The sequence below is a fragment of the Leptodactylus fuscus genome, chromosome 3, assembly GCF_031893055.1.
Source record: "Leptodactylus fuscus isolate aLepFus1 chromosome 3, aLepFus1.hap2, whole genome shotgun sequence".
In the NCBI taxonomy this organism is placed as follows: Eukaryota; Metazoa; Chordata; class Amphibia; order Anura; family Leptodactylidae; genus Leptodactylus; species Leptodactylus fuscus.
The window spans coordinates 223,175,734-223,189,127 of NC_134267.1; the positions used below are offsets into that span (position 1 = coordinate 223,175,734).

At 41.4% G+C, this 13,394-nt stretch overlaps 1 protein-coding gene across 1 annotated transcript; it reads right to left on the reverse strand.

Annotated features, from left to right (window-relative positions):
* Window positions 1-11,974: 11,974 nt before the first annotated feature.
* LOC142196838 (calcium load-activated calcium channel-like) lies at window positions 11,975-12,691 on the reverse strand. Its single transcript, XM_075266820.1, is given in 3 exon segments — window positions 11,975-12,485; window positions 12,487-12,611; window positions 12,614-12,691. Coding segments are annotated over 3 exon segments (564 nt in total). The 5' UTR covers window positions 12,684-12,691; the 3' UTR covers window positions 11,975-12,116.
* Window positions 12,692-13,394: the final 703 nt, after the last annotated feature.

The following is a 13,394-nucleotide window of genomic DNA, read 5'->3' on the forward strand; positions in this document are numbered from 1 at the left end:
GAAGGGCGTCCCTGGCTAACTGTCAGAAACGCCCTTCTGACTGTAAAGCGCTACGGTACCGGGACCGATAGCGCTTTACCCGGGGCACAGATCGGGAAAGCCAACAGTGCGCTAAATTCAGCGCACTGTCAGCTTTCCAGCAGTATATAGAACTGCCTGTGCCCAATCTGATGAAAGGTCCTCTTTAAGAGGAGCCAATGGGTCAGGGGTCCCCTATGTCACTGCTTCTTCCTTCTAGAAATTCGGCAGCCGTCACTGTAGTTGGAAGCACACCAATTGGACAGTGATTTACAGTGATTAGCTGTAGTCAAACCAGTTCATAACAAGCCACGTTCATTCCAAATTTTCCATTTTTGATTTGGATGACCCCAAAATTTGGGGGCTTTTCCACCAATAAATCTCTTCAGACCCCAAGGTATAATAATCGAAGACCCAGGGACATTGCAGATATATTAGACTTACAGTTATTACATCTACCTTCTGTTGCCTCTCCTGGGCAGCTTCCAGCCTCTTCTGGCTTCCTGGGTGATATCAGCTTTGAAGCAAACATCATGATGTTGTAGCGCCCCACATGACCACTAAGGCCTCACTGTTCACCAGGAGCAGCTGAGGTGACCATGGACAGCTAACATCACCCAGAAGAAGCAAATATTTGCTAAATTAATCTCAAGAGGGTCATCAATCTCTATACACCATCAAAATAATTGCTTAGTTTACAAAACTAATTATAAAATAGGAAACATTGGCTTAATAGGGGATGTAATAAGTGGTGCACTCCTCTCACCCTCCTCCCGCTTAGAGATGATTGAACTGGTTTGGATCCAACCAGATCTGACACAAATTTTCCAAAACTGAACCTGACATTTTTGGGGCTCCTTACCCACAAATCATACTCTGGAGTCTATTAACACCCCATGTGAGTCCCATAATAAACACTCATAGAATTCACCTTACCTTTCCTGGGGCCCCTCACAATGTCACTTGGGGGCCTCAGAGTTGATGTGGGGTGGGACAACATCATGATGCTTGCATTAAAGTATCGTAATGTGACCGATGAAGCCCAATTCCAGGCCTCAGTGATCCCCTGGGACATGTGATGCCATCCACAAGGCCTAAAGAGGCTGGGAGAGGTCTCCAATGGAGCACAAGATGCCATGATGGAGGCCAGAAGTGGTGAGAGAAGGTGAGTATATGTGCTTGTTTCCTTACTTCCCTTTGGGTCTCCATGGAAGAACCCCTGAGTATAATAATAGCACTTCTGGTTCATGCTAAACAAGGTCGGCCCAAAACAAAACTGAAGAACGAACCCACAAATATTTGGCAAAATTAACCTATTGAGGTTCAAACATCTCTACTTACACGGTGGCTGGTCGTTGTGTATTCACACACACAGTAGCCCATCAATCACTAAAGTGGCAAGGGATCGTCCTTGCGCATGAATACACAGGGCTCATAATTGAGTCTGCGATATTCTATAATTGTTTCTATTAACCATTTTTAGGATCATTTAACAATCAGCAGTGTAATAGAAATGTGATATTATTTAGCTTGGTACTTTTCATGAAAATTGCAAAATTATGAGTCTGTCCCCTTGCAATGACCCCGGCATATGGATCTACCTAAGGTAAGTAGTTGACCTTTGGCCATGTACAGCAAGCTTGTATTTGCATTTCTATCATCCTAATGCACTAGAATTATACAATAGCAGATCTTGATTTATAGCTTCATAACTTTTATGCAGAACATGTTTCTCAGGGGCCGGAACAATTTTGCAGTTATTGAGCAGAATCATCGATAGTGCTTTACCTGCTAACTAAATAACCCTAACACGGTTAAGGGAGATGTATTACTCGGGCTTCCAGATGAATCATGGGTCCGCTCGATTACTATGAGCTCTGGTCTTAGAATAACAATGAGTATTACACTTTACCGACAAGTATTTTTGCTAGAGGTATATAATAAATAATACTGCACATTGATGGGGACCTGAAAGATCTTCTTTAGAGTTCAAAAATTCTAAGAAAGCCTTCAAATGAAGAATTCATATTAAAAAATAAATAAATAAAAAATATATATAGTGGCATGGAAAATGATTTAACATATCATCAAAAATTCTTAAAAAAAATTTTGGCATAAAATTTTTTGGCGTTATTCCTTTTAAATGGAAATTGATAAAAGCTAGTGCTGTCAGTGACCGTCTCATGGTTCAGGACACTTCCACATTAATTCTAACACAGGGAGAGAGCTTCCTTCCTCTCCCCATGTTGGTGATGTACTTGTAGGGGGCTGGCTCTCTGGATCAATTTATAAGCGAATCCATCATCATGGCTGATACTTTGTCAAGGCACCAGCACAGGGTGTCAAAATGAAGAAGGTCATGGAACTTCCTGGACAACATCAAGAAAATAGACCATCCTCATGTAAAGTAATGTAAGTATATTAGCAAATTTCACCAATTTCCATTTGAAACACATCGAAACATCTCTTTTACATGGTTGGGCAACTCCTTTAAACAATCCTACTTATGGCCACGTCCTTATTATCTTTTAACATCGTTGCACTTTTTTTGTGATAGACTTTCTCCAGAAAATAAGGAAAAGAAATTTCCCCCCTTGGGGCAGACATATAACTTGTACATGGAAATAGAATTGGGTGCCCTGCAAGGTTAATAGGAAATACTTTGCGTTTCTGTCTTCTGGAAGAGAATAAAACTACTTCTCCAGTCGGCAAACGAAAGACCTTCCATTACAACCCCGGAGCTTCTCGCTATGAATATAAATGTTATTGTCACACGGTAACAGCTGATATATAAATAGAATCAAATAGGACAATAATAAAATGGCAGCGCCAGTCGGATGCCGCACCTTTAACAGCGGATGTCAAGTCATGACATTTTACATGGAGAAAATCTTTTCATACCTGGAATAATTATATTTCTCACGTCCGCGAATTAATAGGAATAGAGGAATTAATAAAGAGACTACATAAGCGATACGAGAAATGCTGAAATACTCAAATGTATTGTTTTAAACCGCAGAGATAATGTATTAGAATGTGCAGTTCGGGAACTTTATTCAGTATTTATTGTAATATTATCTATGCAAATCAGCGGTAAATATGCATATAAAAGTGCGCAATATAATAGATCTTTCCCTGCATTAATGATGTCAGCAAACCTCCTCTCCCCCCTACAAATACGTCTACTGTAAAACAGAAAATAGAAAACCAGGAAGGAGGGGCAGGAGGGAGAGGCAGCTGCAGCTTCAAGGTTTCAGTGGAAATGCATGGAGAGGAAGAAGCAGGAGTGTCAGAAAAGTTATCAGATGGATAATTCTTTTATTTTATTGCCATCTGCTCCATTCCGTTATCGTCTATCCTTATTGTTTATACTCCCCATTATTCTAAAACTCCATCCACTCCATTCATGTATAGTGTTTAACCACACCACCACATAGTTGTAGTTGGGTTCAATAGTTCCTGACTCTTACTCTGCCCTGGCTGGTTTCTGTTGACATCGAAACCACATTTATTACTAAAATCTATTCCAGTGTTACATGTACCATCCCCTCAATGCTCTTCACAACATACAGGTGAGGCACGGCACAATAAAAGGGTAGTCATGCAAGATTCCTATTGACTAGAGTTGAGCGATCGGGATTGGAAAAGATCTGATCCCATTCGGCGATCGAGTAAATTTCACGATTGCGATCGGGTTCGATCCTGCCTAAAAAAGATTGGGAACAAAATTCCAATCCCGATCGCTCAACCCTTACCTGCAACTTAACTGTAACTTACCTGCACAGAACCACTGCCACTCCCCGTAGCTCCAGCCATTGTTCTCTGTCCTCGTGTCTCTCCTTCACACGCTGGGAGAGTGCCCTGTGCGCCCCCGCCTCCCTAGGCTTGTGTTACTGATGCTGGGAGTAGGCGGGGCTTGTTGTGGCTTAGAAGAGCGTAGGGGGGTATAGGGTGTGCAGACGTGAGTGTATCACTAGGGAGGCGGGGGCGCGTACAGGAGACACGAGTACAGAGAACAACGGCCGGAGCTCCGAGGAGTGGCGTACACACCGGGAGCGGTTCTGTGCAGGTAAGCGGACAACAGGGGACTAAGTAGCCGGCGGATTTTATTACTCACTACACAGCGTGGAGTCCAAAAATTGAAGCCTTCTATTTTTGGGCTCCACACTGTGTAGTGAATAGGATCGTTTTTAAAATCCGATTTTCAATCAATAAAAAATCCCATTGACTTGCATTAGGATCGGAATTGGGATCGGGTTCAGATGGAAAATGATCGGAAATCGGATTTTAAAAACAATCCTAAAATCTCAAGATCGGCTCAACCCTACTATTGACATGTTTTATTGCAAAAATGGAGGAGAGTTGTCATGTAAAAGCTCCTAACTAGGGATGGGCGAATTGATTCACTCTGAACTAGGCTAGTTTTAGTATTCCAAACTGCACGCATCTTAAGAATTGGGGATGAACGAACATGGCCTCCACAACATGCATTGTGATAAATTATTCTACTCTAGTGTCTCTTCAGACCCCAGAGTATAATAGATGGAGGCTCAGGGGAGGTGAATTTTTTAAAAAAATTTATACTCCCCTTCTCTCACCTCTTTCGGGCGTCCCTACAACATTTGATGCTCTCCTGGTGATGTCATGTCCCGGGGGTCACCACTGAGGCCTGTGTTGGACCACAGTGGTCACATGGGCATGCTGAGCCATATCAGGTTGAACAGTTTGAGATAGAACCTCAAGTGAAATTATTATACTGTAGAACCTCCTAAGATTTGTTTCAGGTTCCAGTTACTTGGGTCCCTGATTCATTTCAGGTCGAATAAGTCTTGGCATCCAGCACTCTCTCAGTATCCAAGGTGAGATCATGCACCTGAGGTCAGCCCAGAGGTCTGTGGTGACCTTTGGTGTATGATACCAACAAGGTCCGAGGGAATGTGCCGAACACTGCTTGATGTTGAAGGTTGTTTTATTTTACACCTTCCTGGGCCTCCACCTATTATACTCTAGTGTCTGCAGAGACCCAGACTATAGTAATTTCACTGGCGGTTCGTATCAAACTTGTTCAATCTGAAAAGCGGTGAGGATGGATGGCATAAAATAGAAAAAAAAATTACTTATTTTTGTGCAAAAACCCAACCTGTACAAAAAAATTAAACTTTTTAAGGCTTTGTGCTGCACAAATGAAATCCACTTGTGATGTCGCAGTAAGTTACTTGATGAAGACCCACTTGTGATGTCGCAGTAAGTACCTGATGAAGACCCACTTTTGATGTCACAGTAAGTTACTTGATGAAGACCCACTTGTGATGGCACAACAGCTTTCCTTATGGAAATACATTTGTGATGTGTGATGATTGCTTAACAGAAATACAGCTGTGATGTCACAGGAGCTTAACTGCCTGAATCCCACTTTTGATGTCACAGTAGCTAACCTAAATGAAATCTACTTGTGATGTCACAGGAACTTACATGGCATAAAAACATTTGTGATGTCACAATACCTTAACTGCCTGAAATACACTTGTAACGTCATGGAAGCTTATCTTAACAGAAACCCCCTCATAATGGCACAGTAATTTACTTAATGGGATTCCACTTGTGATGTCATAGCAGTTTACCATCTAGAAGTTTGTGATGTCACAGTTACCTTCTAGATAATCTATCTGCGATCTGAAAAATTTATAGAAAATAGACATCAAGCAATGTATTTGGGAAGGAATTTATTACATTTCACAGGAGCAGATTATAATCTGGATGTGGTTTTGTTGGGGATATTGATTGATGGGTTGAGTGGATTAATGCTGCGGTCAATCAATGCAGGAGCGGAATTGAGATCGGCTCTGAGGTCACAAGTGAGACGAGTTTTGCATATCTGGAGGTTCTTCCTTCCGGCAATTGTCAAACTATTCAAAGCCATTGAGTGGTTTGATAAATGAAATGGCCCGTCCTAACTGCATTAACGGGGATTGCTAATAATCAGCATATATTACAAGCGACTGACCTGAATATACAGTGGATGAGTGCAAGATTCATGGGTGATGTAATCATGATGTAATAACAGTATAATAGTCATTCATGGTGATGTCATCATGATGTAATGATAGTACAAAAGTGTTTAACGGGTGATGTAATAATGATGTAATAACAGTATAATAATGATTCATGGGTGATGATTGATGAACCCCAAAAGATCTAGGTTTGGGTCAAACTCAAGATTCTTTGAGCATTCAGGTTGAATTTGGTTTGATCCAAATTGGTTTGTTCATCTCTTTCTATGGGGTAAACTTGGAAAGCAATGCTAGGTCTGGTCTAGGTCTAGGTCTGGTCTGGCATGTTTAGGCTAAGAAACTGAGAAACTGATTTGGTTATAACCCCGCATTATGCAGTAAAGACTTCTGGGAAAGTCGGGCATGTTGTTCAGGGTTGCTTCCCATAGAGGGCAGCATAACAGAGGCACTGTCTCCCTGTTTACATCTTGGGAGACAGATTTGCATATTCTTCCCATGTTCCCTTGCAGTGGAGCAACTATGGCTGTATAAGTCTCCACACACCTGAGAAGGTGGTCTTTCCTTAAGCAGTGACATTATCCCCATAATCTATCCAGAATTTGTAATTTCAGTGTTCGTCTTCTATGCTCAAAAACCAGTTCTGTAATAGAAGACTTGCAGAAAGTCTACAGATTTTGTTATCTTTAGAGGGTGCCTATTAGAGATGAGAGAACATATTTGGATTGAACCCAATTTGATCCAAATTTTCCAAAAGTTTTGCGTTTGACCCAAGCCTGAAATTTTGGGAGCTCACACCCATGAGTATAATAGGTAGAGGCCCTTTAGAAATGTGGACCTCCAAGGTGGCATCACGCACCCTAGGGTCACCACTAGGGCCTATGATCCCAGGGTGTATTAACTTAATAACTATTGTGTTATAGTATTGTGATGTCAGTGGTGACCCCAAGAGGATAGAAAAGACCAGAAGAGGCTAGAAGAAGGCCCCAAGGGATCGATGGATGGTGTGAGGATGCCCAGGTTTCCTTAAGACTCATTTCCACATACAGTAGTTTATGATGTAATACTGGAGACAACCAGCACCAAACTAAATGCACCTCTTAACAATTTTGTACAATTTTACCACACACTGTTCAGATTAACCCTATCTTCACAAGGCCATGATAATCAGCCATACATTGTAAGATTGCAATGCTGGAGTCCTGGGTTCGAATCCAACCAATGACAATATCTACAAGGAGTTAGTATTTTCTCCCCATATTTGTGTGGTAATCCGATTTCCTCCCACACGCCAAAAACACACATTGAGAGCGCTATATGGGACAGTATTGACAACATTTAGCGCTACGGAATATGATGGCACTATATAAGTAAGCAAAATAAATTAACGGATGTCACATGCCTGCTTTTTGGACAGTCTCTTTTAATGAACCATCAACAAATAGGTCATGTCCTAATTTTACCTGTTTTACAGACCCCTCAATATACAAAAATGTGAGAATGAGAACCCCTTGGGTGTAAAACGTCCATGAAAAATGTCCATTTTGTATCACATTTGTGTGACTATAGGGTAAGACTGGAGTACGGAGCCCAAGTCTTAGTGAATTCCCATCACAATTATCACTATTAGTTGATTGCCTAATTATATAAGACTTAGTTTATCAATTTTTCATTAAATAATATGTCATATACTAGAGTGTTGATGGATATAGTGTCCTCTGTAGTACAACATGACACATAGCACTAATGTTATTTTGGTTGACTATATACCGTATATATAGTGCAGTTATTAGTTACCAGCCATCTAACCACATCTGCGGCTTCTATCACCATTCAGACTTCTACAATTTCTCTCTCAAGAAAATTCAACATTAATTGTAAATTTGCTTCATGAATATATTATATTATAGGTGGTCCTCCACCAATATATATATATTTTTTTGCACATTTAACTTCACCTATAATTCGGTCTTATGTACTTTCATATCTTAAATAAGCACTCCAGGCTTTTTTAAAGGGATCCTATCTTTTAAACAATTTTTTTTTCTCCTTAATATGTCAGAATAGTCTTAAGAAAGGCTATTCGACTCCTACCTTTCCTTTTCTTCTCTGCGCCGTCGTTCACCTGCAATCCCATTTTTTCTCGGTATGCAAATGAGTTCTCTCGCAGCACTGAGGGCAGACCCCAGCACTCAAACAGCACTGGGACGCATCCCCAATGCTCCATCTTCTTCTGCGATGAGGTCTTCACCGCGTCTTCTTCTGGCGGCGTCTTCTTACTTCTAGGCCTCGGGCCTAGGGCAAGCCGACTGCGCATGCCCGCTGGCCACGAGAAAATGACTGCTTACAATACTGTGGAGAAGAAAAGGAAAGGTAGGAGACAAATAGCTTTTCTTAAAGGGGTTGTCCCATCACAAGGATCCTATCTATACTGCTTGTTAATGTGAATGTAAGACTTTTCCTAAATACATTGCTTCAGCAAAACTACTTTGTTTGTCCACTATCTTACTTTATTCAATTCTTTGTGGCCACAGCCCTGACTTAGCTGCTCAAAAGTCAAGTGATGTATCTGCTGCTCTCAGGGGGAGGGAGTAGGGGCTAAGTGCATGGGAGCGAGCCTGTGTATCTAGCTATTCCTGTGTCTACACCACGTGACCTAGTTCCCTGCTATCAGATAGGGGAGAGGAGCTGCTTTCATTTCTTCTGTTCTCCCAGTTATCAGGCTAGCTAATTCCATTGTGTTCATTATGGCAGAGACAGGCAGTCTCTGTATGTAACACAGAATGGAGTTGCTGCTGCCTGTACTTCATAGTCCAATATGGGTGGGCAGAGCTACATGCAAATTTGGGGGCGGAGCTAAACGGCAGGTTGCATGTGAAACCCTGACCACCAAATGATGCAAGAAACCAGGAAGAAAGAAGATTTTACAGCAGTGAAGACTGATGAGTATGTGAGGGAATACCCCTTTAAGGCAATTCTGACATGTCAGGGAGAAAAAATTGTGTTTAAAAGATAGGATCCCTTTAATGTACCTATCTCCACCCCCCCCACCCCCTAAAAAAAATAAATTGAATTTAGCTAGTAATTTCTGATACAGTATCTAAAGGAGGTCATCATTTAAGGGTAAGTTCACATGGAAGAATTTGGTGCTGATATTAAGACAAATTCCTCCTCAAACTCAGGGCCAAATTCTGTCCTGAATCTGCCTTCCAATATATCTAATGTGAGTCAGAGATCAAAGGAGGACAATGAAAACATAAGAATCCAGCTTGATTTTGCTGTGCAAGACACTTTACTCTTTCATCTGAGAAAGTAAGAGTCACAGTAGAAACCTGAAGAACCAAAAAGCAAAGAGGAATTTAAGGCAGAGGTCAGAGATGTCACATACTTTTCCAGTATGTGAATTTACCCTTAGGCACCAGACTTCTTGGACTGTACCATACGGAGGGAGCGAATCCCCTGTCATGGTTACTGCAGATGATTAGAGAGCTTATGTCACATAGTTTAATGATGGAGATGACAATTAGGTTTCATGGAAAAGACCAAGCATGCAGGCTCAGGCTCTTCCAATGGGGGGGTCCGATGCTCCATTCCTATCCCGATATTGGAACGTAACGGAGACCTATGGAAGGCATTCGAATGACATATGGATGACATTCTACTATAAAATCTGCCCTCTCTCAGCCTGTAAACTTGGTCATCGCATGTAGCCTTAACTTCCATGATTGTATATACATAACTCCAAGAAACTCACCATGTACCAGTCACTGCAAAGGGACTACACCATGGCCACCTACCTGGAAAAAATACCCCACCCCAAGCACAGAGACCCTGAGCCGGTACAGACTGAGTGCCCACAACCTGGAGATAGAAACAGGGCGACACAGGCAGACATACAAGCCACAGGAGAACAGACTGAACTAACACTGAAACCAAGGGGCCCTAGAAGATTAGGCCCACTTCCTGCTACACTGCACCAAATACTCAGCTGTGAGGGCCGTCTACTACCAAAGCCTCTCTGCTCACATCCTGGACTTCACATCCACAGACGAGAAGAGGAAACTCTACATCCTACTGGGAGAAGAGGAGGCCACTGTGGAGATCGCTGCCCAATCTGTGTCCACCTGCCACCAAATGAGGGGAAGATGAGACCTCAAGGACTATTATACCCAAAATCAACCACCCATCCTACTCCCCCCTATACCCACATGTTCATTGTCCACCTGCCACTAAACGAGAATGATGAAACCCCAAGGACTATTGTACCCCAAACCACCCTCCCTCCAACCCATCCACCCAACCCGTGTTCTCCACTCACTCAATGACCTAACACTTACATCCTCTATTATCAGAACCTCCCACGCTCGTATACAAGACTTCTCCCGAGCTGCACCACTTCTCTGGAATGCTCTACCCCGGACAATCAGATTAACTCCCAATTTCTACAGTCTCAAACGTAAACTAAAGACAATAAGTCAATAGGAAAGGGGATAAGGAAATAATACTCAGCCCAACTGCAGTCATATATCTTCTGGTTGTACTCCCATTTGAATTTCCTTTCCACAGCTTTGCTCGGATATGCACTCCCACGGCCCGGAGGAGAAACCAGTAAATCCAAAGGTAAAAAAGGTATCCAGCACAGCCGTGTACGTTGTAAAAAACTTTTCTTGACTCTTTATTCCATACAAAATTCCAGATAAAATAAATACATCAAACACACGTGTCGTTTTAAAATGTGCGTCCAGACTGACGCGTTTCGGAAATCTTGTTCCTTTTTCAAAGCCTGTCTTGCACCAAATGAACCTTTGTATTTGTAGTCCCACCAATCAACCACACACCTACAATTAATGCAGTTAATTACCCTTTTTGCGTTGTTGGTTACGGAGTACAAATGTGAACAAGGTCATTCAAACATAACCACACCTTACATTAAAAACATACCCCCTACCTAAACTTCGATCAAGATACATATATATTTGATTTAGACATAATCCTAATATATGAAAGACATATACAAAATATTATCAACCAATCAAATGGGAGCATGGTGATCACGTGACCTAGCTTTGAGCATGCGCGCTGCAATCTGGCAAGTCATCGTGGCCATCTTTGTTGTGGGAATCGCACAATGAGGAATATAGGAGAAAAAAGGGCATTATTTTCCATCTTTGACATCATGAAAACTCCACGAAGCATTTGGATAATTTGGAAACTTCTCAACTCGAGTTCTACACATCCACTGTAGTTTTGGAATATGGACTTTATGTGAACTAAGATGTTTTCTATCACATGGAGCAGATTGCTAGTAAAATAAATCGTGATGACTTTAGAGAAATCGCATTCTCAGATCTCTACTCCGAAATTAATATCTCGTGATAATATTTTGTATATGTCTTTCATATATTAGGATTATGTCTAAATCAAATATATATGTATCTTGATCGAAGTTTAGGTAGGGGGTATGTTTTTAATGTAAGGTGTGGTTATGTTTGAATGACCTTGTTCACATTTGTACTCCGTAACCAACAACGCAAAAAGGGTAATTAACTGCATTAATTGTAGGTGTGTGGTTGATTGGTGGGACTACAAATACAAAGGTTCATTTGGTGCAAGACAGGCTTTGAAAAAGGAACAAGATTTCCGAAACGCGTCAGTCTGGATGCACATTTTAAAACGACACGTGTGTTTGATGTATTTATTTTATCTGGAATTTTGTATGGAATAAAGAGTCAAGAAAAGTTTTTTACAACGTACACGGCTGTGCTGGATACCTTTTTTACCTTTGGGTAAACTAAAGACACATCTTTTCAGACAGGCCTATCACAATTTCTAATGTAAATCCTTTCGGACCATAATTAGAATCTCCAAAATTTAACCCTCCTCTGTCCCCGCTCCCACATTTCCCCACATGATATGATGCCATTTCAGGCTAACTTTATAGGTTTCTTTAATTAGAAAACATAACACATGAATTTGTGTGCACGAGTTTAGGGTTCGGAAGTCCGTTAAACACTGAAGTCAATGGCTTTCACACTTAGAAAATCACTATAGTCTTTGCTGTGCATCCATTTAAAAAAAAAATTTGTTCCACTAAGAGAACTTTCCAGCTTGTGGAGGAGGTCCTAAGAATCCACCAGCTTGCTTGGTAGCAGCTCGAGAGGGTGCAAGTCCTAGCATCTTCTGGATATTCTGCCGGATAGACATAGTGCAAAGTATGTAGAGGAAAATGAATGAGCAGTCAGTATAATCCTCTCCCAATAGGTTCCTATGAGACAGCCCTTGAATATAGGACAGGGGGACAAAGGGTAATTTTGCCACCACTTGACCATCAAAAATAGAATTGAACATGCTCATCAAAGCTGTGAAGCAAAAACCGATAGTAAACATTGACTTCATCCGGACCATAGACAAATCACGATTATTATTCTTCAGCTTCTCCTCTTGGCGTTCTATTTTTTTTCTTTTGTGTGCGACCAGCAGATTCAGTTATTGCTTCTTTTTTCTTTTCCAATTTTTTACTTTCCTTTTCCACTTCAGCTTTTAACCGCTTGAATTTATCTGTCCTGTACACTAAAACCCATGTGATCCCTCTACCAGCAAGGCCGTGCACACTGATATAAAGATGATCAGCACGGTGTCCGCGAACATAGTACTCATGATACCAGAGTAACAAGCCCAAAGCCACTTTATAGGTCCAAGCTCCATCCACATGTTAAAGGACACGACTGTCGACGGCTCATAAAGTTTTATGTTTGTGTAATGACAGTCACCTCTATTACAAAAGTGTCTGCCCACTGTATAAGCAATGCCACCCCTGCTACCTCTTGTGTCACCCCTCCACCTCATAGATTGTAAGCTCTTGCGAGCAGGGCCTTCAGTCCCATTGTGTGAAATGACTTTCTTTGTAATGTATCTTTCTGTCTGTATTTCAACCCTACAAATTGTACAGCGCTGCGGAATATGTTGGCGCTATATAAATAAAATGTATTATTATCCACCCACTCCACACTCGCCCCCGCCCCCTCCTCCTCCCCCTCCCTCACTTCAACAGCACCCACCCAATCCCCTCTGCCATACCAACCACTATTTTTGCTTTGGCAATGCCAAATGTATACTCAGACATGCCAATAAAGCCTTTCTTGATTGGATTTGATTTACAGTCCTATGAAAAAGTTTGGGCACCCCTATTAATCTTAATCATTTTTTGTTCTAAATATTTTGGTGTTTGCAACAGCCATTTCAGTTTGATATATCTAATAACTGATGGACACAGTAATATTTCAGGATTGAAATGAGGTTTATTGTACTAACAGAAAATGTGCAATATGCATTAAACCAAAATTTGACCGGTGCAAAAGTATGGGCACC